At 49.3% G+C, this 24,762-nt stretch overlaps 1 protein-coding gene across 2 annotated transcripts in view; it reads left to right on the top strand.

Annotated features, from left to right (window-relative positions):
- rerea (arginine-glutamic acid dipeptide (RE) repeats a) overlaps window positions 1-24,762 on the top strand; it is a 162,359-nt gene that overhangs the window by 92,346 nt on the left and 45,251 nt on the right. For both annotated transcript variants that reach the window (XM_080854244.1, XM_080854243.1), the window contains exons 5-7: window positions 18,045-18,150; window positions 19,812-19,908; window positions 21,220-21,324. In XM_080854244.1, the coding sequence (XP_080710370.1) occupies window positions 18,045-18,150; window positions 19,812-19,908; window positions 21,220-21,324 (308 nt within the window). The remainder of the gene's footprint in view (window positions 1-18,044; window positions 18,151-19,811; window positions 19,909-21,219; window positions 21,325-24,762) is intronic.

Raw genomic sequence — 24,762 nt, 5'->3', positions numbered from 1 at the left:
AGGCCCCTTACAGAAGCGTGTGTGAGAGAGCTCTGACAGGCTGATTGACACTTGAGCTTTAGTGTGTGTGTGTGTGTGTGTGTGTGTGTGTGTGTGTGTGTGTGTGTGTGTGTGTGTGTGTGTGTGTGTGTAGAAGGCTCATCTCATCAGTATGACTTGGGCTCTCTTGCTGTCTGCCGTGCCACTCAGAAATGTTTGCATTGCACAGCCTCTTCATTGCCATCCTGCTCACACAACTGCTGAATTTCGCTTCAGTATTGTGTGTGTGTGTGTGTGTGCAGGCACACAGATGCCTTCGTGGCCACGTATGAAGCTAATATACTTCTACAACTGTTATAGATTGTGCCTTTGGGCAAGTGCCTCAGTGTCAGCCACGACAGCTGCTAAGAAAATGCCAGCCACTCAATCATATCTGAATTTGATTTAACGTACCCATACATGAGATTCCTTTGGAGAAAAACAGCATCTCCATGAACCAGCGGAGGGAGATTTGTGTCAACTGTTACATGGACTGGAGGTCCTCATCAATATTGCATGAGTGTATACCGACAGTTATCGCCGTTATGGTTGCAAGTGTCACCACGGTGATCTTACCCACCCCTCCCCCGCCCCTCGGAAAATAGCAGCAGCCTTCAACGTCGAGAAGGAATCAGAGCGCGCTGGAACGTGATCGATTCTGATCCGACCCGACAGCCGTGTGTGTGTGTGTGTGTGTGTGTGTGTGTGTGTGTATGCGTGTGTGTGTGTGTGTGTGTGAGAGGGCTGGATCGCACATTTCTTCTCTGTTATTTTCCTGTCCATGTGGCCCCGGCTGGAGCGAGGGAGTGGAGAGACAGATGTGGTGAGGACATGACGCTTATTCTGACACGCGGAATGTCAGTTTGGTTTTACGCCTCTTTTTCATGTCTACTGCTTTTTCCACCTCCTAACTGTGTGAGTTTCCACCATCTCTGAATACACCTTTATCTTTCATAGGACAGTAAGTGGCACCCCCCCCCCCCCCCCCCCCCCCCCCCCCACCCCCCCCAAGTCCCTTCATACACGACAATTGTAGCTTCTTTGATTTGCTACCTTCCATAGTAGCTGTCCTTAATAAATAGTCTTCACTGAAAGCAGCGGGGTGTCTGGTAAACGGTGTGTAATTAATGCGCCAGCAGTCAGTGTCTGCGGCGGTGCCGTGCAGTGTTTTGTTTTTTTCCTGCGCCAGCTTCGAGTAAAAAAAAAAATATAAATATAAATACGAAAACCTTTCCTGTCTTAGTCGTCTCCTACACCGTACCCTCCAGTGAGTCAGTGCTCCCCGCGGCATTCCGCCGGCATTTTAATAACACTTACCTCTTTATGGTATTGACTTTTTTTTTTTTTTTTTTTTACAAAGGCACTTTAGCAGCGACGCTTTAAGGGGACAAAAGAGAAACGCACGGATCACATGGCTGAAAGAGAAATAAATGGACTCGCCGGCTAATCAGACCACTGTGCGCTTTGTCGGTCTGTGTTTGTGTGTGTGTGTGTTTGTGTGTGTGTGTGTGTGTGTGTATATATATATATATATACATACACATGATAAACTGGCTGGGATTCCTCGTGGGGCATCTTGTCTGGACAGAGAATGCGACAGGGAAAAGCAAATGGATTGCGCTTTAAAACAGCGATCCATTGAAGCCTAGAAGCATGGCTTTAAAGTGCTAGTGTTTTGACAAACACTTTTGTTTGTCTGTGTTTCACCCATGGCCCCAACCTCACTCCAGCCTCCTGCCTTATGGAGTCTCGCTGAGTTGTTGGACAGATTTTTAAGGGGCATGTTCGCTTTAAACGCTGTGGGATATGCCAACGCTGGGGCACAGGGGCTAGCTGTAGCAAGCTAATTAGGTGTGAAATATCCAGTAGCCGCACTTGGCATTTAAATACCAAAGCGATAGGCGTGAACATTGGTGTATGGCTTTTATGGCACACGGTTACGCTATTCTGTATTTCCTTTTTTTCTCTCTGTTATTACTACTTTGCCTGGCTACTGCCTTCTCTTTTTTTCCCTGGGTGGTGCAGGGCAATGGCTTAAGCCAAATGGAGGTGATGTTGAGTAGCGAAAGCTGCTTAGAGACTTGCATTAACACACATGCACACACACACGCACACACACACAGACACACCCATTCATCCTTACTGCTTATGTGCCCAAACATAATTCACACACAAACACATATTTTAGACAAACATCCTTGATGCTCCCTCTCTCACACACACAACCCAAACCCCTCCAAATACACACACACACACATACACTCTCTCTCTCTCTCTCTCTCTCTCTCTCTCTCTCTCTCTCTCTCTCTCTCTCTCTCTCTCTCTTTCTCTCAGGTCCATCGCCCGCCCAGTCAGGCCATTATCCCTGGCGATGTGGCCGTCAGCCCCCCTCTCTGAGAGCGAGGCCATTAGCGGCACACAGACCCACTCAGCACACGCCGATCACTCATGCCCTCCGCTCCAGATGAGCCAGACCCAAGCGCCTAATTGGAGAGAAATTAACAGACGTAACCATGGAGATTACAATCGGTTTTGTGTCTGTGTTTAGGTGCTTCCACAAACATGGCTTCCAGTTTCCTACACCCTACCACCCCGTCCCCTCTGCCACACACACACACACACACACACACACACACACACACACACACACACACACACACACACACACACACTGCCCACCGCATTCTCGAGAGGTTGGGCGTGATCTCGGCAGTGCGGTATGGCGGAAGTGCTGATAGATGAGTCTGGCAGTGGAAGGAATGTGGCGTGGATGATGTGAGAGAGAGAGAGAAAAGGCAAACAGTGCAGAGAGGAAAAAAGAGAGAGAGAGAGAGAGAGAGAGAGAGAGCATGATGGCAATCAGAGTGGAGGAGATGGCAAGGCTGAAAGGCATGATGGGAATGGAAGCGGACGAGGCGGGCAGCGGCTGAAGAGGGAGATGATGAGTGTGGAGTGAGAGGAAGCGAGAAATGTTTTTTTGTGGGTCCCCCCCCCCCCCCCCCCCTTTCCTCCAATATAGCTTTCTTTTCTCACTCGCTCACACATACTCAATATGTGTGTGTGTCTGTTGGTTTGAGCGGTGCCTCTCCTCTCTGTTTTCCCTGCTCTCCTCTCTCTATCTGGGGCTGACTGATGAAGCCGTTGGGCCGGGGCCATGTCTGCTACCCTGACACGCATGTCTGCTCCACACGGCTCTCCTCCCCTGCCTCCTCAGCCTCTGCTGCCTCCCCTGCCTCCTCAGCCTCTGCTGCCTCCCCTGCCTCCCCAGCCTCTGCTGCCTCCCCTGCCTCCCCAGCCTCTGCTGCCTCCCCAGCCTCTGCTGCCTCCCCTGCCTCTGCTGCCGATGTAGTGGAGCTGAACCCCTCCGCTGGAGGAGAAAGCCTCTGCAGACCAAACAAAACTGCCTGCCTGAAAAGGGGATCTAAAGGCTTGCCACGTGCACTTTTTTTTTTTGGCTTTTGGCTGTTCGGCAGGGCCCTTGGAGAGACAAACAGAGCTTTCTAAGTGTGTGTGTGGCGTGTGTGCGTGCCTGCGTGCTGTGTAAGGCACATTACCCAACCAGCCATGACTGCACACCTTGCACTCGTATATGAATACAAATACATTTATATATACACTCGTTCGCATGCACACCCACACACACACACACACACACACACATACACACACACACACACACACACACACTATAGAGACCCACAAGCCCTTATGCACATACATACAAGGGCACACATACATATTTACCCAACATGCCAGTGCTTGACAAATCCCAATCTATGAGTGAGGCTGTATTTACATGGCTGGTGTGCATAGCTTGTGTGTGAAGAGAGGGGGAAAGAGAGAGAGGGAGCGGTAGAGAGCGTGTGTGTGTGTGTGTGTGTGTGTGTGTGTGTGAGAGAGCACTATGCAATCATTCATACTGCCTGTCTCAGGGAGAGAGCGGGCGGATCGATGGCGTAGAGCTGGGTGTGTGGGGGAGGGGGAGGGTGTGGGTAGCTCACGCGGAGAGTGGAATCGATCTCACAGCAGCAGTGTGGAAAATCTCCTCAAATTCTGCTCTATAGTCATTTGCAGGGGACCAGGAGAGAGAGAGAGAGAGAGGGGGGGGGGGGGGGTGGAAAGGAGGAGGAGGAGGAGGAGGAAAAAGAGAAGGGGTTAGCCACAAATAAGGAAAGCAGGGGAGAAAAAGGAGAGGGGAAACAAAAACAGAAGCAAGGGAGGGGCTGTGCAAATGGATGGAAATCTCCAGCCGGCGAGCACAAACAAACACTTAGCGTGTGTCAATCAGCCTACACATCGCCAGGGTAACGTGTCGTCACACACACACACACACACACACACACACAGCTCACCCGTTTGAGAGGCTCCTGTGCTCCCCTGGCTCTGATAGGGCTTGTGAGGGGCGGAGGGGGGAGTTTATAATTTCCTGGATGCTATACTAATGATGCCCAGCCATACAGCATTGAGTGCCATCAATAAACACACCCCACTCCCCACAGCTCCATGCATTATACATGCTTACCTCCACAACTGGCAACCCCCCCCCCCCCTCCCCTTGTCTCTCTGGATGGTTCTCCCTCATTTTTATTCTCTCTCAGCATCTCTCTTCCTCTCCCTCCCCATTTCTCTTCCCCAGTTTCTCTCTCTCTCTCTCTCTCTCTCTCAGCATCTCTCTCTCGCTCGCTCTCTCTCTCTCTCTCTCTCTCTCTCTCTCTCTCTCTCTGAGGTGCTGAGTGTGTGCTTGAGACAGTGCTATGAGTGATGTGCCTGAACCCAAGAGGCAGCAGACATCCCCTCACCCTGTCAGCACCACACACACACACACACACACACACACACACCACTGTCAATGGCAGCACAATAAGAAAATCATAAAGCCTGTCTAGCTACTGTAGCCCTTATAAAAGACTACAAATGAAATGCCGCCTCCCCCCCGCTTCCTTTTTTTCTGCTTCCTACCTCAGCGTTTGACCATATGCTCTCGTAGCCATTTGAGACTGCTGAATGGAAAATCAGTCTCTGTACATAAGTGAAGGAGATTGCTTGTGTGTGTGTGTGTGTGTGTGTGTGTGTGTGTGTGTGTGTGTGTGTGTGTGTGCTGCAGCCCATTACATCTAATTAGATTGACCTCGGCTCTTATCTGGCAGCCCTCTGCAGATACTCTATAAAAAGGAGGTGAGCCGGTTGCTGCCGGTTGAGTGCCGTGCGCCGGCTGAGTGTGTGTGTGTGTGTGTGTGTGTGTGTGTTTGCGCGTGAGTGTGAACGATGAGTGTGAGCATGTGCCCATGCACGTGCGTGTCCACCTTGCAGAGGATGTCAGCCAGGTGGAGCTGTTCTTGTTACAGTTGGGGTGGTGTGTGTGGGTAGGTGTGTGTGTGGTGATTGGCGATGCACACTGTGAGGACACCACAGGCAGAGACAGCCGTGACCCCTCACCCCCTAAAAAGCAGACCTCTTTTCTTTTCTTTTTTTACTCTCCCCTCATCTCCTCTGCTCCCTCTGCTGCCACTCATCCTCCTCCTCTCCTCTCCTCCTTCTTCTTCTGCTCTACCACCCCTCCTCCCCCCTTGCTCTCCGACAGTGTGAGCCCATGCAAGTCATTCCCCTGTCTGCAACCAAATCCTTTTGCTTCCCTGGCAGTGTATATTGTGAAGCGGAGAGAGGTTTTTGGGATGGAATGGTAGAGGTAATAGTGTGTGTGTGTGTGTGTGTGTCTGCCTTTCATTTCCGCACGGCTGTAAACATCAGTGGTGGTGGCTGCTTTGATGTGTCTTCATGAGAGAGAGACAGAGAAGGAAGGAAAGAAAGAGATATTTGTGTGTGTCGGCTGCTGTCTCTTTGTCTCGCCTCAGGTGGTGCGTCACAATCGTGTGTATGATTTAGACTGGAGTGGTGTGTGTGTGCGCGTGCATACACATGCTTGCCTTTTATCTGATGCCAGGTTGATATGTGCATTCCTGTGTGTGTGTGTGTGTGTGTGTGTGTGTGTGTGGCAGTACACTGTTGTATATAATTAACTCAGGGGGAGTTGAGGGCAGACAGGTTAGCCTCCCAGCCTCTCTTTTCCTCTCTCCCTCCATCCCTCCCTCTCTCTGTCCTGCCTGCCTCTCTATCTCTCTCTCTCTCTCTTCTGACTTGTCTCTTTCTCTCTCTCTTTAACTCTCCCTCTCGCTCTCTGTCTCTCTCCCTCTGTCTCTCTCTCCCTGCATTGCAACAGAGATAAGCAGCTCCCTGCAGCCACTCTCCTTACAGCTCCTCTGGGGTCAGTCTCAGATCAAGAGCCATTACTTGTGTGTGCAGATCAACACACACACACACTCACAATCACACACACACTCACAATCACACACACACACACACACACACACACACACACACACACACACACACACACACACACACACACACACACACACACACTCTCTCTCGCTCTTATTAAGGTTTAAACATGCAAGAGGCATTTTTAAATAACCATGTGTTTTGATAGAAAGGAAGAGAGATGTTTTTTGTGTGTGGTGTGGTGCTGTGGTGTGTGTGTGTGTGTGTGTGTGTGTGTGTTTGTGTTTGGACACCAAAGCAGTGCTAGGTCTCTGCCTTTCCATCCTGCATGTGTTTACCTTCCCACCCAGGGGCCAGCCAGAGGGTGGGGCTGGCCTTATGCTGCAGAGGCTGCCTCTTCCTGACTGTCTAGACGTGTGTGTGTGTCACCATACACACACACACACACTCACACACACTATGCAACCCTTGCAGACAGAACCCATGGGGTCATTACCACTAATGTGCGTTTTCAGCTGCTTTCTGAACAATGCAGCATTGTGCGAACGTGCATAAGAGCCTCTCCCTGTTTCTCTCTCCCCAGGTGTGTGTGTGTTTTATGTGTGTGTGTGTGTGTGTGTGTGTGCGTGTGCACCAGCTGCAAGCGGTGCTTGTAAATATGGGTGCCTGCGCTGCTGAGCTTTCATGCGAAGCAGCAATAGATGTTATTGCATCACCGTTAAGGTGAGGTCACCTTGAGCGAGCGAGGAGAGGTTTGAGGGGGGTGGCATTTTCATAACACGCCAGCATGCATTCACTGCTCTTTCCGCCTCTCTCTCTTCCTCTCTCCCTCCCTCTCTCTATCTGTCTCTCTATCTCTCCCTCTCTCCCTCCCCACCCCCGTCTTTCTCTCATTTCCTCCCTCTCGTCCTATGTATCTTGCCGTTCACAATCTCTTTTCTCCTTTTCCCAGTGCAAGTGTATTATTTTCTTGCGCGAGTTCATAAATATTCCCATCAGCTGGGCTTCCACTTGAGTAAGCCAGACAGACAGCGCAACGCGGAGGCAGCAAGAGCCCTTCCAGTACAGACACTCGATCACAAACATACACACACACACACACACACACACACACACACACACACACACACACACACACACACACACACACACACACACACACCTCTCTCTCACATTCACAGAGTCCCAAACAGCAGCTGTTACATAAAGCCCCTAGAGCTGCTCAGACATCTCTCCCCTCCGCCCTCTTCCCCAAACATGCCTTCATCCGCATGGCCCCTGGGACACACACACACACACACACACACACACACACACACACAGCCCGGTGCCAGCTCTCTCTCCCTCCCTTTGCTCTGCCAGTGTAAGGTGAGCACTGTAATCAGCCCAATCAAATAATCACCCGACATGGCACAGTCACCCCGGCAATTAGACCCAGAGAGAGAGAGCTTGGGGCAGGCAAAGCTGCCTCAACAAAGCCCATTGTTCCAGGTAGGCTTGGAGCTGTGCTGTGTGTGTGTGTGTGTGTTTGTGTGTGCATGAGAGAGAGAATGTGTGTGTGTGTGTGTGTCTGGCAGCGGCATCCAATACCTCCAGGCGGTTTTAAGCACCAGCTCAGGTTCACACTTTGACGGAGCAGGCTCATCGATTAGCTGTGGCTTAACCAAGACGTGTGCCCATTTCCTGCCCTTGTGCCAATCCCTCCTCCCAACCCACAGTTCAGAGAGACGCACACACACCCACACACCCACACACCCACACACCCACACACCCACACACACACACACACACACACACACACACACACACACACACACACACACACCACCCACACCACCCCCTGTCACTGTCTCTGCATGGCTGGATACCTCTGTCCACCACTGCCAGGATCAGCCAGCCGGGCATGCTCAGGCCACAGGGGCATATTAGGCTGCTGAAAAGCCCCTTAGTTCTGTAGACCCCAACCTGTCTACTCTTCCACCACCACTCACACACACACACACAGAACACACTTTCTCTCTCTCTCTCTTTTTCTCTCTCTCTCTCTCTCCCCCCTCCTCTCTTTTTTCTCTCTCATTTAGCTGCCCTGCTGTTCAGTTCTTAGTGTCTCCCCCAGTGTGTGACTGACAGTATACTAACTCTAAGTGAGAACACGTACACTCCTCACACTCCTCACACACACACACACACACACACACACACACACACACACACACACACACACACACACACAGAGCTACTTTCCTCCCTGAGTCATCTGGCTGTCCTAATGAGCAGTCTCCACTGACTCAAGTCAGGAAGTGCAGTAAAGGCGACCTCCGGCCCCGGCGTGTGTTTGACATCACCGACTGGGCCCTTTTCTTTAACTGGAAACACGGGACGTGGGGGGTGGGTGGCCCATTTTCTTTTGAAGGAGGGCCGGATCCGTACGTGTTTGCGCTAAAACTGCTGAAAAAATAGTTTTTCTCCTTTGACGTTTCTGCCGCCCTTGACATTTTGTGTTGAGGCCCCAGCTTTGCCTGTCAGACATGTCATGTACTCGAGTGTACGTTCTCTCTCTCACACACACACACACACACACACACACACTCTCTTGCACTCAGTCACTTTCTCACACACACACACACACACACACACACACACACACACACACACACACACACACACACACACAGACACACACACTCGCACTCTCTGGTGTCGAGGTTGTGTTGCTCACTGAGAGGCCTCAAGGAACCAGTAACCCTACGCTGACCCCCCCTCGAGGGTCGGCTGAAGAATGCGGCACGGCTCAAACGTACCCGGGCCACTCCACAGCTTTCTAATCCTCGCAGGAGGAATAGCAGCTGCGGCTCGATCTCCCCACTCTCCTCTCCTCTCCTCTTTGCCCGGGACCCTCTCCCCACTCCCAGCTGCCTCTCCAGGACTTATTACAAGACCAGTGCACTTTCAGATAAGAGATTTCACAGAAAGAAAAAAAGGGGGAGAAAGGAGGGGAATAGAGAGGAGGAGAGTGTGAGTTAGCTGTTGTAACTGGATCTGCCGTCTCAATCTGTCACGTTTGTCAGAGTGGAATTGAGGCTCTGCTGCAGTGTGTGTGTGTGTGTGTGTGTGTGTGTGTGTGTGTGTATGTACTGTGAAGCAGCTCATGTTGACTGGGTTCTTGTTGGCTTTAGCTACCGAGACAGAATGTGTCCTTTACAATCCCAGGCTGCTGCATATCTGTGTGTGTGTGTGTGTGTGTGTGTGTGTGTGTGTGTGTGTGTGTGTGTGTATGTGTGCGTGTGTTCACCCTCCCAGAAGTCCTCTGAGTCCATTCTGTGTGTGTGTGTGTGGAGCTGATGGCTGCAGACTAGGCTGGTAGTAACAGTGACTGGTGGCCTCCACGCCTACTCAACACAGAGTTAGTCAGCCACACAGGGAACCCAGGGCCAGCACTGCTGGAGGAATCGACTGTGTAGGAGTTATACACACACAGACAGACGGAGAGAAGGAGGTTTAGTCAGGGGAAAGAGAGAGAGAGAGAGAGAGACTAAGTTTTAGTTGAAAGAGCGAGAGGGGCAGACAGGCAGAGGCAGATCTAGTGCCTCCTCCCTCCTCCCTTCCCTCCATGCGGATGTGAATGTTATCTCTCCATCTCTCCTCTACAGCAATCCTTTCTTCCCTTTCACCTCCCCTTCCTTTACAGATCACAGTGGTGATGAAGTAGTCAAGATGGGAGCCTATTTATAGCCCCCCCCCCCCCCCATTCTGCACTACGGCGCACAATCACCTTCACTGACTCATGTCCCACTTTATGCTTTTACCCCCTGAAACAGATTTCAAGGAAAATAACCCCCCCCCCAAAACATTTAATAACAGTAAAGGGAGGAGGGTGATTTTGCGGCAGTGGTGGAAAAAAAATCCCACCCCCCCCTCTTTCCTTTTGTAGGCAGCAGTCCTTCACAGCATTAACAAGGCTGTTACCGGCCCACAATGTCAATCATTTCACAGAGGCCGGCTCCATAACCCGCTCTGTGCATATCAGTCATTAACTGCTAAGCGTTTGAGGGCACCGGGAGGTCACCTAAAGGGAGGGAGGGAGGGAGAGAAGAAAGAGGAATGTGGACGAGGAGAAAAGAAAAGGAGAAAGAAGACGAGGGAGGGGAGAGAGGTAGGAGGGGGGGGGGGGGGGGTTGGCGTGATCACACCTGTCATAGATTGTCACGGCGCAGACTCTTTTGAACGCACGTTACCGCCTGTCTGTCCCACTTCCTCATTTGGCGGGGTGGCGGGGGATCTGTTTCCTCCATCTCGTCTTGCGTCACCAGGGGTAGAGTAGGCAGCCTGGCAACAGGAGGGAGAGAGTGTGTGTGTGTTTGAGTGAGTGATTATGTGGAGTGCTGCGACTTTTAAATGTTTTAGAGTGTGGCTGTCGTGTTGAATATGATTACTGCAGCGAGCCTGATGGATGTGGCTCGCAGAGAGCCAGGCTTAATTAGCATTATTTGTGCAGCATGAGTCTCTCTCTTTCACACACACACACAAACACACCCTCTCTCTCTCTTTCTCTCTCTCTCTCTCTCTCTCTCTCTTCCTTTTCTTTTTTCTCTCTCCCTCCCTCCCTCTCTGCCAAGGGGACAAGAGCACGACACTGATAACATCTTCAGATCTCTGTAGCAAGCTTTTGTTACCAGCCGCGTGCTGTGGCACAGGACTTCATTTAGAGGGTGTGTGTGTGTGTGTGTGTGTGTGTGTGTGTGTGTGTGTGTGAAAAAGGAGGGGCTGTGTGTCTGAGTGAGTACTGTATGTGTTTTTGAGTAGCAGAGGAAGGAGGGGCTTAGGAAAACGGCAGGAGTGGTTGCGTGTGTATGTATGTGTTGAGGTTGGGCGGTGTGTGTGTGTTGAGGTAGGGCTGTGTCTTTGTGGAGGTTGGGCAAAGTGTGTTTGTGTGGGTGTGTGTGTAGGGGTTGTGGGGGCATGGTTAGCTGGTTTTGTTACAATGAAAATCTCCCACTTTGAACTGGCTAATGCTCATCAAATCCAATAAGGAGCGCGGATGACAGATGGGCAGACTGTGTTCAAAGCGAGCACAGATTTAATATCCAAATAGCACGCGGGCAGCCAGACACACACACACACACACACACACACACACACACACACACACACACACACACACACACACACACACGGGGGCTCATCAGCACAAAGGTCCTGACCACACTGCAGTCACAGCTGTGACCCCCCTCCCTCTACACACACACACACAAACTCCTCCCCTTCACCCCCCCTTCATTCGTCCTCGCTGGCAGGCAGAGGAGGAGGAGGAAAGTGTACAGCGGCCCTTTTTTTCTTTTTCTTTTTTTTTGCGGGGAAGGAAACGTGTAATCAGCACTTGTTTAGCGTGATTACTTTCAGCCTGCGAGGAGCTCGGGCAGGGCAGTAATGTGAGTATGTACGCTATCAGGCAGCCTCACTGTAACACACAGCCAGAGCAGAGTACAGTGTGGAGCAGCACCAGCTGTTTTAGATGTGTGTGTGTGTGTGTGTGTGTGTGTGTGTGTGTGTGTGTGAAATAGACCAGCATTTCCCTTCATACCACCAGAACCTTGTTACTAAGAAAGCCTGAGAACAGGTTTTTTACAAAAGATCCCCCTCAAACATCCAAGCCCACCACACACTCTCACTCTTACGTGCACACACACACTCACCCGCTCACTGGTGTGCGCCTTTGTTCCACAGGCTGGTTTGTTGAATGGGGCTGTTGAGAGTTCTATGGGGATGTGGCGCGCACACACAGCTGTGTGACTCATTGTGTGCAGGGGCCCCAGATGGACCCGTTTTGTGAGAGAGTGTGTGTGTGTGTGTGTGTGTGTGTGTGTGTCTGGTCACTGTCTAAGTGCGTGGCGAGCAGCTCTGGACGGAAACACTGCTGCTTCAGCTCCATCCATCATGGTGGAGCTGCTGCTGCTGGGGCGGCCTGCTCTTCCTGCCTGCTCGGCACTAATCACATCATGTTTGGCCTCTAGATTAGCCGGCTCTATGCGAACTGCTGCGGTAATGCCATAAAGCCAGCGCCATACTGCCCACATAGACTGCAGCATACCTTCTACAGCAGCAGTAGGGTGTGTGTGTGTGTGTGTGTGTGTGTTTAAACAATAAAAAAGTAATGCCTCTAGCTACACATTTTCCTCATGACCTGCTACGGCCCTGCATCAAAGTTGTGAATGTATGTGTGGGGAGTGTGTGTGTGTGTGTGGATGTCTGTGTATTTATCTTCATAAATGTTTCAGAAATTCCTGGGATGGTTTAGTGTGCAACACGATCAGCTCGGGAGCACTGGAGCAACTCTCTCTCACGCGCTAGCTCTCTTTCACTGACACACACACATACATACATACACACACACACACACACACACACACACTCCCCCTCCACCCCCACCCTCTGAGGTTTTAGAGTCCATTTCCTGCCTTTACCTCCTGGAGGAAGTCATAGATCCTGCTACCCCCCCTCCATCTTTCTCCCCTTTCTTCTTCTTCCTCCCCCTCTCCCACTCCTCCTCCCTATTTCAGCGGCTCCTCGTGGCTGTAACCGGAGCGTCGGATGGGGTCAGGGGGAGTTTGGATATAGGCTGCGAAATAGAAGCACAATCTAAACATTTGGAAAATAAACACACGTTTCCTGTGAGTGTGTGTGTGCGGCAGGGGCCAGTGGGGACAGGGAAACTGGCTCTGCTCAGCTTTACCCGTACACTCTCTCCAGCATATAAGAGTGTGTGTGTGTGTGTGTGTGTGTGTGTGTGTGTGTGTGTGTGTGTGTGTCAATGTTAGGGTGTTAAAGGGTGTTAGACGAGGAACAGGCTGTGGCTGAACTCTCTCCTCTGGCCACCACAAGCACACATTCATGTCAGAGGGATCCCATGGTCTCACAAAGGACTCCAGCTGTGGCGGCCATGTTCTTTTTTTGTGTGTGTGTGTCTTCAGCTCTCGCCTTATAGGGGAAAACCCCTGACATGGATCCCTTAGTGTGCTCATATTTTTTGTTCATTAAGGTGTGACCTGTTTTTTGTACCATAAGCACACTTTTGCAAACGTCTTGAGCTTAAACACCCCATCGTTTTGCACATGTCAACATATGGTGTAGATTATTTGCACAGGATTTACACTTGGGATTCAACCCCATGTAATTTTCATAGCATCCCCATTGAAAAAAATAATAACATTTGTGTGGGATTTTTTTTTTTTATCAAACACACACACACACACACACACACACACACCAGTAAGTAGGGGGCGGGACCAGCGTGTGTCCGTCAGCAGGGGGAGCAGCCATCTTGTGAGCCTGACTCACATACCCCCTCAGCAGGCAGCAGTGGCGCTGCAGGCACTCTACCTGTCTGTCTCCTCTCCCCCTCCGCCCTGAAGCCCATCTTAATCCCCACCGTTTTGGATTGATACCGCACGCACGCACGCACACACACACACACACACACACACACACACACACACACACACACACACACGCCTCCCTCAGGACTCTCCATATGAATCCTCCTGTTCATGTACTCTATTAACAGGTCATCGCTAGCGTCTCACCGCTGGCGCACCGATAGAAACAGCCGTGTCTCCACACTCTGCTAACCGCCCACTAAGCTCCCAAATGAGCCCGAGCCGCAATTTGCCAAATGATTGAGGGCTTGATTGTCCCCTCCGTAGCTTCCGCAGAGGCGGTTAAGGGGGAAAAGAGCTGTCAGGTCACCATTTGTTTCCAAGCGGGAATGTGGTCATAGAAGGAGACAGGAGAGGAGGAAACGGGGAGGAGGGCGGGAGAGAGAGAGAGGGAGGGAGGGAGAGAGAGAGAGAGGGAGGGAGAGAGAGGCGGAGCGAAGGAGGGAGTTAGTGAGTGAGTGAGCGAGCGAGCCCAAGTCCATTTTCAGGTGTTTTATGTTTGTTTTTAGATGTGCAGTAATTTCTTACAGCCTTACAGTATGTGTGTGTGTGTGTGTGTGTGTGTGCTCCCTCTCACTCCCTCCTTCTCCAGGCTTATTTTGTTTAACGAGCGCGGTGCAGGCTCCTGAGCAGCCCTGAAAAGGCCACTCGGCTCGGCTAACACGGCTGTTAAAACTCACTGCTCTCTCTCTCTTTCTCTCTCTCTCCCTATCCCTCGTCCCCCTTCCAGGCCCACACTCCCAGCCTGGCCCATAAATTTCACCTTTTTTTCCCCCCTCTCTCCCTCTCTCTCTCTCTTTATCTCTCTTTCTCTCTCTCGCTGTCTTTGTTTTCCCCATCTCCCCCCCTCACTTCTCTAACTTCTGTGGCGTATCAGACCATTCTGTTGCCTGGCTTTGGGAGGACTTAACATGGCTTTGCTGTAATTACTAGCACTCTCTGTTTCCCAGCTGCGCATCCACACACACTCACACTTTCTCACACAGTTCGCTCCCTCTTTACCCCTCTCACTCCTCCACCCCCCTCTCCCTCCCTCTCTTTCCCTTATTTGTGTTGGTGGATTGCACCCAGGGGGGAAGGAGGGAAAGGGTGTCTACCACCTCCTCCTCCTCCTCTTTGCTGGTAGTGCTTGCTGACTCCCAGGTCTAAGCCTCTACATCCAGACAAAAGCTGCTTCCAGAGCCATTAGACTTCCAGGCCCAGTAGAGTCAGCCTGGCCTTGGCATGGAGTTTAGGTGGGGGTGGGGGTGGTTGACTGGTCCCTCAGTGCTGGGATAGGGGGCAGCAGACAGAGCACACAGGGCGGCTAAAGGGCCCAGAGCCCGGCTCCATTTCCTGCCCTGAATGGCGCTACTCAGGAATATTGGGTGCAAAGTGGTCGGGTTAAAGGAATGAACAGGGGGAGATGTGGAAGGTGTTTTTTTTTTTCTCTCTCTCTCTCTCTCGCTGGTTCACTGGCAGTCTCAGCCTGGCACTCTGTGTGTGTGTGTGTGTGTGTGTGTGTGTGTGTGTGTGTGTGTGTGTGTGTGTGTGTGTGTGTGTACGTGTGTGAAAGAGGTGGGAATCGAGGAGAAGGGAGCGTTTAGTTGGTGGAAATTTGGGGTAAATTGCGATCACACACACACAGGCTCAGTGGGAGCAGGAGGAGCCTGCAGCTCACAGTCGGAGCGGCTGCAGCTCCAAATGCTGTTTGGAATGCCACTAATCAATTCAGCATTGTGATTCTAATGGGGCCACTCTCTCTATCCCTCCCTCTCTTCACCCTCTCTTCTCTTTCTCACCCTCTCTTCCTCATTTGCTCCATATCTTCTCTCTTTTCTCTCTTCTCTCTCTCTCTGCCTGAAAGTGCTTATCTGGATGATTCTGCACATGCACACATAATTAGGCTATTAGACTTTCATAATAAAACAGACGTTTCAGCGGTCATTTGTAGACTGTAGACATGTCTGAAAGGTCATGAGATGCAGTTTTGTGTATTTATGTATGTGATTGTGTGTGTGTGTGTGTGTGTGTCTGTGTGTGTGTCTGTGTGTGTGTCTGTAATTGTGTGTGTGTGTGTATGTATTTGTGTGTGTGAGAGAGAGAGCGAGAGCAATGACCGAGGTCTGTCCATGACTTGTGCATGCGAGTGCGTACCTTGGGTGATTCCTCTTTTTCCCGTGTCTTCCGTGTCGGAGGCTGTCAGAGCGCTGTGTTTTATGACCTACAGTGGGGTTGTTAATTCTCCAGGCCATAAATTGAAGTGGCGAAGATGCACTCTTGCCTCCACCACTCTAACTGAATCTGATTAAATCATCATAAATATGTGTTTGTGTGTGTGTGTGAGAGAGATAGTGTGTGTCTGAGAGAGGGAATGAGAGAACAAATGCTTGTATGAGCAGGAGGGAGGTGTTGCAATCTTTAAATCTTTCCCTCGAGCACGTCAGTGGAACACGAGTGCCTCCCTCCACTTCGCTAAAACCCTTCAAGAACAATGTTCCTGATGAGCATAAATACCTCCTTCTCTTTCTATCTCTCCCCCTCCCTCCCATATCATTCCATACTGTGATAATGTATCACAATAGCATCTTTTGTTTTAGAAGACGTTGTGTTGATAGCGGCCCAGGAAGTATTACTTTTATAAAACCTGGTCTGTGTGTGTGAAAGTCTATTCCTCCCTCTCCCCTCTTTTATCTTGCTGCTTGAGGTCATACTCCCCAGCAAGTGCGTAGGTGTTTCTAAAGTGTCGAGTAGCGCGCGTTAGAAGCTCTCTGTGTCTGTGTGTCTGTGTGTGTTTGGGATGAGATGACAGTGGCTGAATTACACTTGTAGAACAGCGGCTGGCTGGTTGCAGTATGGCTGGAGTAGGAGAGGATCACAGCTAATTCTCCAGGCCTCTCTACAGACTTTTCCACTAACATAATGAGAGGTACTAGCAGGCTTAGCATTGCTCAACAATGACCTCATGCTCCAGCGTGCAGCAGGGCCCACAGAGACTGAAGCCTCTGTGTGTGTGTGTGTGTGTGTGTGTGTGTCTCTGTGTGTGTTTGATGAGTGTGTTTTTGGTGTGTGTGTGTTTGAGAGAGAGAGGGAGAGGGCTGGAGATCCAGCTTTGTGTGTAAAAGCTTGGAAAGCACTTGGATCTTAGATCCACCCAGTGTGTGTGTGTGTGTGTGTGTGTGTGTGTGTTTCTGTCTGTGTTACCACCCAGCCTCCCTCCCTTTTCCTCCTCCCTGGCTTGGTGGCCTAGGCAGCTTTGTGGGGAATGTGGTAATCTGCAGCCATGTGAAAGATGGCTGTGATTTCTGGCTGCCTCCATTCTGCCCATTTGCCCCCACCCCCCACTCCCTACCTCTTTTTTCTCCTTTATTTAATGCTTGTTTTAAAAAGAGTTTGAACGGTCAGTTGGGTTGGGTTTGTGTCGGAAGGGTAATAAATATTTCATGTCAGTGAGTATAAACACTGCTGTGCCCTTTCCCTCTTGTTGCCTGGCCTCTTTTTCCCCCTCTCTCTCTCTCCCTCCCCCCTCTCTTTCTCTCTGTCTCTCCCCCGCCTCCCTCTCACTCCCCCTTGTCTTTAACACTGAAAATGCCTCTGGCAGGGCTGGTTGGCGCCTCAGTTCTGCCACCTGCTGCTGTTCTGGGTGTACTACACCCCCCTCCTGCATCTCCCCGCTGCCTGCAGTCCCCCTCTCTGACAGCGGGTGGCACAGTTCAAAGTGCAGGCGGGAGCCAGGGGAGCGGGGAAGGTTATCTGGCTGACTAAATGACACCAGGCCCCTCTCTCTTTCTCTTTCTTCTTTTTCTCTCTCTCTCTCACTCACACTCACATATGCACACACACACACACACACATGTGCGTGCTGTGCTCAAATGTGTGATGGCGTCTGTACCACACAGATGTGTGTTGGGAGTTGAGATGCATTTTATGACCTCATTTGTGAAATTCATGGAAAAATGACTGCATTTCATTGCATGAACGAGAGAGAGAGAACAAGGAGGCGGGGGGCTTGGTATGCTGGAAACAGATTTTTCCACGTTTTTATCATCTCCCTCCAGTTTGGGGGCCTTGCCTAGTGATGCTCTGTTTACTTTATTGAAGAATTAAATGTGCTCAATCCCTTTTTAATTGACTGGCCTCTACTGAAGGTTTTTTGGCCAGCTTAAGACGGGGGGAGCAAACCTCCACCTCCTCCTCCTCCTCCTCCTCCTCCTCCTCCTCTCCCCTCATCTGCCAAACAGGCCCCAGTTTGTGCAGCCGTTAACAAACAAGCATTGTCTGTTTGTGGTGTTTGACGTTTATTGACGGCTTATTGCCATGTTCCCTCTGTTGCAGAGTAAACGGGACCATCTGCTGATGAATGTGAAGTGGTACTACCGCCAGTCTGAGGTGCCCGACTCCGTCTACCAGCACCTGGTGCAGGACCGCAACAATGAGAACGGTGAGTGGCTCTGTCCGATATATGTAGTGTGTGTGTGTGTGTGTGTGTGTGTGTGTGTGTGTGTGGGGAGGGTTCTGGAGAAAGACCCAAGACACAAGTGTGAGCCAAGAGAGAGTGTTACCATGTGTTTAAGGGTTTGTCGCCTCCATCTTGTTTCTCTGTGCCCCTCTGTTGCTCTCTCTCTCTCTCTCTCTCTCTCTCTCTATTCTTCTGAGGTTACTCATCATAGTGAAGCTGTTCTCAGGTAGAACAGGACACCATTGCTTTTGTTCCCCTGACTACGCTGCCTTGAAAAACAAATCAAACACAGGGCCCTGGGGGTGGTGAGCGCGTCAAGTGCAAATAGCTTCAGCGCCCTCCCCTGCCCCACTCCCCCACACACACACACACATAGCCAGCAGGGGATGATGGGTAAAATGGCAGCGATAGCAGCAACAGAGGTGCAGCCTCACTGGGTGTTCCAGAGTGCATCCAGCAGCTAGTGGCAGTACTGCTTTGATTTAGCTCTAATAAAATCAGCAGACATTTACCCAGCAACCCCCTCTACACACACACACACACACACACACACATACACATACACACACTCCCCCTCCTCTCTGCACTGCCTGTGCATTCCTCAGAGCTGCCTGGCTGCGAGTCAGACACGTAGGCATGTGTGTGTGCCTGTGTGTGTGTGTGTGTGTGTGTGTGTGCCTGTGTGTGTGTGTGTGCCTGTGTGTGTGTGTGTGTGTGTGTGTGTGTGTGTGTGTGTGTGTGTGTGAGAGAGAGAGAGAGAGAGAGACAGACTGTTTGGTGCACGCCACAGACAAGCTGTCTGACATGGCCGCCTGTGATTGTCCTCAGCCTACGAGGGGAGAGGGGGAGAGTGAGAGCGAAACATGACAAACGCTCATCCACAGGCTTCCTCGTGGTGTGTGTGTGTGGTGGCATTTGTCACTGTAATGATGGCCACACACAATACCCCCAGCCCCCGGCCGACTCCTAACATGTCCCAGCCAGCTGTAATAAGCCTTCTGTTTGAGGCAGACACTCTAGACAGACAGCGGAGTCGTTATCGCCTCGTGTCATTGTGCCAGACACACACACACACGCACGCACACAAAACCTCTGCTCACTACTCACTCACTGTCCAGCGCAGTGAAGATGGAACACACACACACACACATTTGGTGTTTTCCTTTCCAGTGCTATAATATTTGTGCAGAACACCCACTTAAAACCCACTGACCTAGAATAATAACTGGCTTTGACAAATGTAGCACTTTTATCTTGCCTTGAGAAAAAAAAGTATGAATATTTTCTCTGAATTTCTGGAAGAAAAACGTAGTGGTTTTTAAGTCATTTTCATTTACATTTTAAATGCCAGCCTCTTGGAGGTGAATTACCACAGACCCTTATGGTTATGTAGTGGAAATTACTATTTTCCTTCATGTAAATTATGTGTGTGCGTGTCTTGAAGTTCATGTGTATTTTTGTGTGATAATATATTCACTTTTTTATATCCATGGCATTGGTGGCTAGGGAAATACCTTGTCTGAGTGTGCAAGTCAGCTCTTTGGTATTAATGTATGTTTCTTGATGTGTGTGTGTGTGTGTGTGTGTGTACATGTACATGTGCACCTGTGTGCTGACCCTGTCTTTCATGTGTGCTCCTGCAGACTCTGGCAGGGATCTGGTCATCACTGACCCCGTGGTCAAGAGCAGAGAGCTCTTCATCTCTGACTATGTGGACACGTACCATGCTGCTGCTCTCAGGTAATACACCCCCCTTACTCACACACACACCCACACACACACACAGGTACACGTATTTGTGCATGCACTCACTATGTGGACGGAAAGTAGGCTGGCCCAGTTTTATGGAGATCAGCTTTGCATCTGTGTTTGTTTCTTTTGTGCATACACGCAAGCACGCATTTATCCATGCAAAATAGGAATTCATATACTCATGTGTCAAGTGTATGGACTGGTGGGTGTGATATGAGAGATTCTGTCTGGCTTTCTATGGAACGGACTTGACAAAGCTTCCATCCAGTTCCTCTGATAGCTGAGTTTGATGAGCTGTAAAGCCAGGAGGAAAATCCATTGTGTGATCTTCACTGTCTGCAGCAACAGTCCTCCTCACTGCTCACGGAAAATGTCTGTCTATAGTCTCCTATTTTCTGGACCGGCATGGATATTGTCTGTATCCTGAAACCAGATATCCTCTCTTCTTTCTCTCCTTTATATACCTTTTTTCATCTTCATCTTTCTTTTCCTGCCTCTCTCTCGCCTTCCTTAACACAAACCATCTGGAAGCACCGTAGTCGAGGCGGCAGCAGCAGCAGCAGAAGCAGCACACAAAGCCACTTCCCTGGACCCCCTGATTCCAGGGCAAATTGGCTGCAACCCCTGCCGCCGTGGAGCCCCCTTTGATTTGACTTATTACAGGGCTTTAGATCAACTTTGCCAAATTCCAGTGGGATGCTGTAATGGCAGTCGGACCCACGCACGCCTTTTATCTGGCCAGGGCGAGGTGTATTGTGTCTCAGTAGGGCTCCCGGGCCACTGTGATGCCTATTATTTTGATAGGCCCAGACACTCTTGAGAGGAAAAAGAGTAAGAGAGAGAGAGAGAGAGGCACCGAGCAAGGGAGGGAGAGCAGAAATGTATCAGAATACAAAATGCTATCAAGATGTAGCTGTGCAGTGCTTGCTGAGCGTGTGTGTGTGTGTGTGTGTGTGTGTGAGTGAGTCTGTGAGTCTGTGTGTGTGTCTGTATGGTGCAAGCATTCATCTTTTATCTGGGCTGCAGCGGTAGTGATTTACCTGGAGAGGAATGAAAGTTAGAGACTCGAGACCTGCTGCTGCTGTTGATGACTCGGGTGGGTGGGGGGTAGCCTTCCCCCCTGTTCTTCCAGTTCAAACACACACAAAGACACTCAAAACAAAAGTGCACACACAGATCCCTCTTCACTTTCAGTTCTGTGCTTTCAAACGTCCACTCACTGCACCCTGGCATTGTTGTGGATCTGCAAGTGGAATCATAAACTAACCTGTTTTTTGTTGTTGTGTGTGTGTGGTGCAGAGGGAAGTGCAACATCACCCACTTCTCTGACATATTCGCCGCCAAGGAGTTCAAAGCCCGCATCGACTCCTTCTTCTACATCTTGGGATACAACCCAGAGACAAGGTAAGGACTGATTTTCCTCTCCTCTCCTCTCCTCTCCTCTCCTCTCCTTCCTACATCCATCCCTGTATTCCCACCTTAGGCCAGCCCCCGGAACGGCACATGAAGGCCCGTTCTGTGCCGTCGCACGCCTAGTTTGTGGATACATTGCGATTACCACCCCCCCCCCCCCCCTCCATAGCCCCATCCTTTCTCCCCAAAGCAACTCTGGGATAATCTTAACAAATCGCTTGAGGCCCGGCTGCAGTGTGAATAGCTTTTCCTCTAACCTGGGGGGTCGTGGTCTGTTGTAAACACACACCGCCTCCTCTGACCCGTAAGTCCAATTCAGTCGACGTCAGCGGTTTAGCTTGGTGACAAAGCGCTCGGACATTGTTACTGTGTGAGGAGAGGACCTACAGTTTTGCACTGTGTGCGTCAGTGATACACGATCCCCAGCCATCCTTTATTCACTTCCCTCAATGAGATGGCTTTTGTGTCATCAAAAACCACAGAGGGAAAAAGAATCCACCCTGTTCACTGCTGTTAATGTGTTACTATTGCTTTCATTCATTCCTTTGGTGACTTCAGGGAGTCTTCTATTTTGTGCATGCGTAACATTGGGTCGCTCAGCTAGAGTTTCTGTGCAACTGAAACTTTGCTTGAAAGTTTGCTTAGTATACTTTTCGTATTACACTGTTGTTAAAGGCAACACAGTCGGGCCCTTCTGCAGTAAGCTTCATTACTAAATCCCTCGGCTGGTGGCCTTGACTATTCAGGTCCGTGGATCTGAATGATCATTTCCTCCGACACAAAAATATCATTCCTCATGGACTGTGAGATCTGTTGCAAGAGTGAAATAAGGTTATTTGGATCTATTGCCTGCTCCCTGGCTGTTTATCATCCCGCTCCAGTGTTTTTTATTATTTTACATTTCTGCCTTGGCAGAAAGTATTGGGTGATAAATTCACTTTCCCTGTTCTGCAGCTTTTTCTCACTTCATTTAGCCCTGCAGTCAAGCTCCTAATGCTAAACACATGCTCTTGGCTTGGCCCGTGCTTAGAGGAAAAGTCACGAACGCAGATACCTTCTCTCTGTGTTTGGTGACTTCTGGCTTGATGTAAAGTCATAAGTCTGTGACGGGATGTTTTGTTGAGTGTGTTCCTGTGCAAATCAAGATAGCAGGGTCACCGAAAGTGGAGAAGACAGAAGATAGGCCTGCTCTCAGAGGTTCACGTGTGCTGTTTGCACTGTGGGCACTGTAAGCAGTTGTGTCTTGCAGTGTTGTGCAGAAGTCCTGTAGCATGTTTGAACTTTACGTTTAAGGGGGGGGTTAGGGCTTATACATGTTGAGGAATATGAAATATTAGCCTACTGCTCTTTAACCAACAGATCCGACACTCTGCTATAACTGAGATTTTCTCCCAATTATTCTTTACTGGGCCTCCATATACATGCTTTAATTGGCTGCATTGGAATTTGATAGCTGGTCATTGTTAGGTTGGGTAATCTCTTGCACTGTCATTGTCAAGGGATGTAGTTGGTTGTACAAAATATCTCTTGCACAGCTATGCCAGATTGTGTACTGTGCAGTGTGCACAGTACATTACCAACCGTAGTACAGTTTAAGATTAGACCAAGATTGTCAATTTTGGAAGCTGGTGCTAGAATGACCCCAGTCATAGACCCCACCTATAGGCTCAGCCTTCTGATGGATACCCTAGGAAACAAATGGCTGTTTCTTTCTGCGTTTATGGAGCTGTATGACAACATCGGGTTGCTTCTTGGAACAAGACCTAGCGAGAACATTTTGAGACATTTCTTTTTAGAAGAAGCATCCTCACACATAAAGGAAACGCACAGTTTTTCTCATTCAACAAACCCCTCCTGTTCAAAATAGTTTACACACAGCTAAGTTTACATACAACGCTAGCCGAACCTCCTACCTGATAGAGAAGTCATGCTTATGAGACTGCCCAGTCCCCATCTGTACACCTGCTTTGCAGAACTAATGAAATATAAATGGTCATTGAGACCACAATCACACAAATCAGTAGCATTGTGGACGGAGCAGCCTGACATTTACTTGATAGAAGAAAAAGGTTACATGTCTGAAACTTGAATCTATCTGTCCGAAGTTTGTTGTCACTGAGATCCCTGTGCTGCCTTTGCAGCTTCAGCTGTCAAGTGTGCCTGCGAAATATATTTACAGAGTTTTGGATGTCTTGTATGTACCACACTTTTTGGATTTAATAATAGTGTTGGTTTGGCTGGTGGTGGTATCTCCCTTTGGAGATCTTAGTTTTGGTAGTCCGTCCCAGAATGCACCTTGGTGCTGTAACAATAATTATTTCAGGTTCAGCAGATTTTTTGTGGGAGTTTACAGTTTAGTGATGGCCCTTTAACGCAGCACATTATGCTGCTGCTAACAAACTATCTCAGTGTTAAACAAACTTTGAAGGTCACTGGGTGTGTGTGTGTGTGTGTGTGTGTGTGTGTGTGTGTGTGTGTGTGTGTGTGTGTCCTTTTCATGGAGGCTAAAATATAATAAGGTGATCTGTTTTCAGATGTGGCCAGAATTATAGTGGAATTATTCTGCTTCTTCAACCAGCTGTATTGAAGAAGAGCTTTTTTTAAAGCATGGTCTTACCCTTTAACAGTTTTAACAAACATAAGTCTCTCTTTTAAACGTGGTTAAACTTTTGAGGTTCAAAGTGTTTCCAATTGTATTGTGATTGAATGTAGATAAAGTTCTATAATTACAGTTTATTTTACATTACATTTACATTAGGGATGCAACGGTACAGTGTGGCCACGGTTCGGTTTGTATCACGGTTTTTGGGCCACGGTAACGGTTCGGTTTCGATATATCAATATTATCCTGCCGCTAACACGCATTAGGTTATATTTGTCTTTTCTATTTTAAGTCAACAAGGTGCTTCTACTCACACTTGCAGAGACAATGCAAGATGCAATTAAATGTAAAAAGGGCACATATTAAGTCAAATCACAAAATGTATTTTAAACAAGGAACACTATTCTGGCCTTCTGTCAAAAACAGGCAATATTAAAAATAGTAAAGTGCAGTATACTGTAAAGTAATGTGAAATGTAAACATTGACATTATTCAATAAACTCAAACAACAAACATTGTCATTCACACACTTAAACCCTAGAAAATACTTAACTGTTATAAATACACCCTTAAAGAACAACAGAACAAACCTCCTCTCTCCTAGTCACTTCATACAGTTCTGGAATTATTTTGCTGCTGAAATGCGTGCGGGAGAGGATATTAAAACGAGGATCAATGGTCTTTATCATTTGACGGAATCCCGTGCCTAAAACTACTGAATAGGGCTGCATGTCTTTCCCTATGAAGACGCCCATTGAGTTGGATATTGCCTTGTGTTTTTCGGAATTATAAGCATATTGTTGCTGAAATGCTGCAGCAATGGATGG

This window comes from Sprattus sprattus, assembly GCF_963457725.1.
Source record: "Sprattus sprattus genome assembly, chromosome: 16".
In the NCBI taxonomy this organism is placed as follows: Eukaryota; Metazoa; Chordata; class Actinopteri; order Clupeiformes; family Clupeidae; genus Sprattus; species Sprattus sprattus.
The sequence above is the reverse complement of the archived record's forward strand: the minus strand, read 5'-3'. Positions and strand labels throughout refer to the sequence as shown.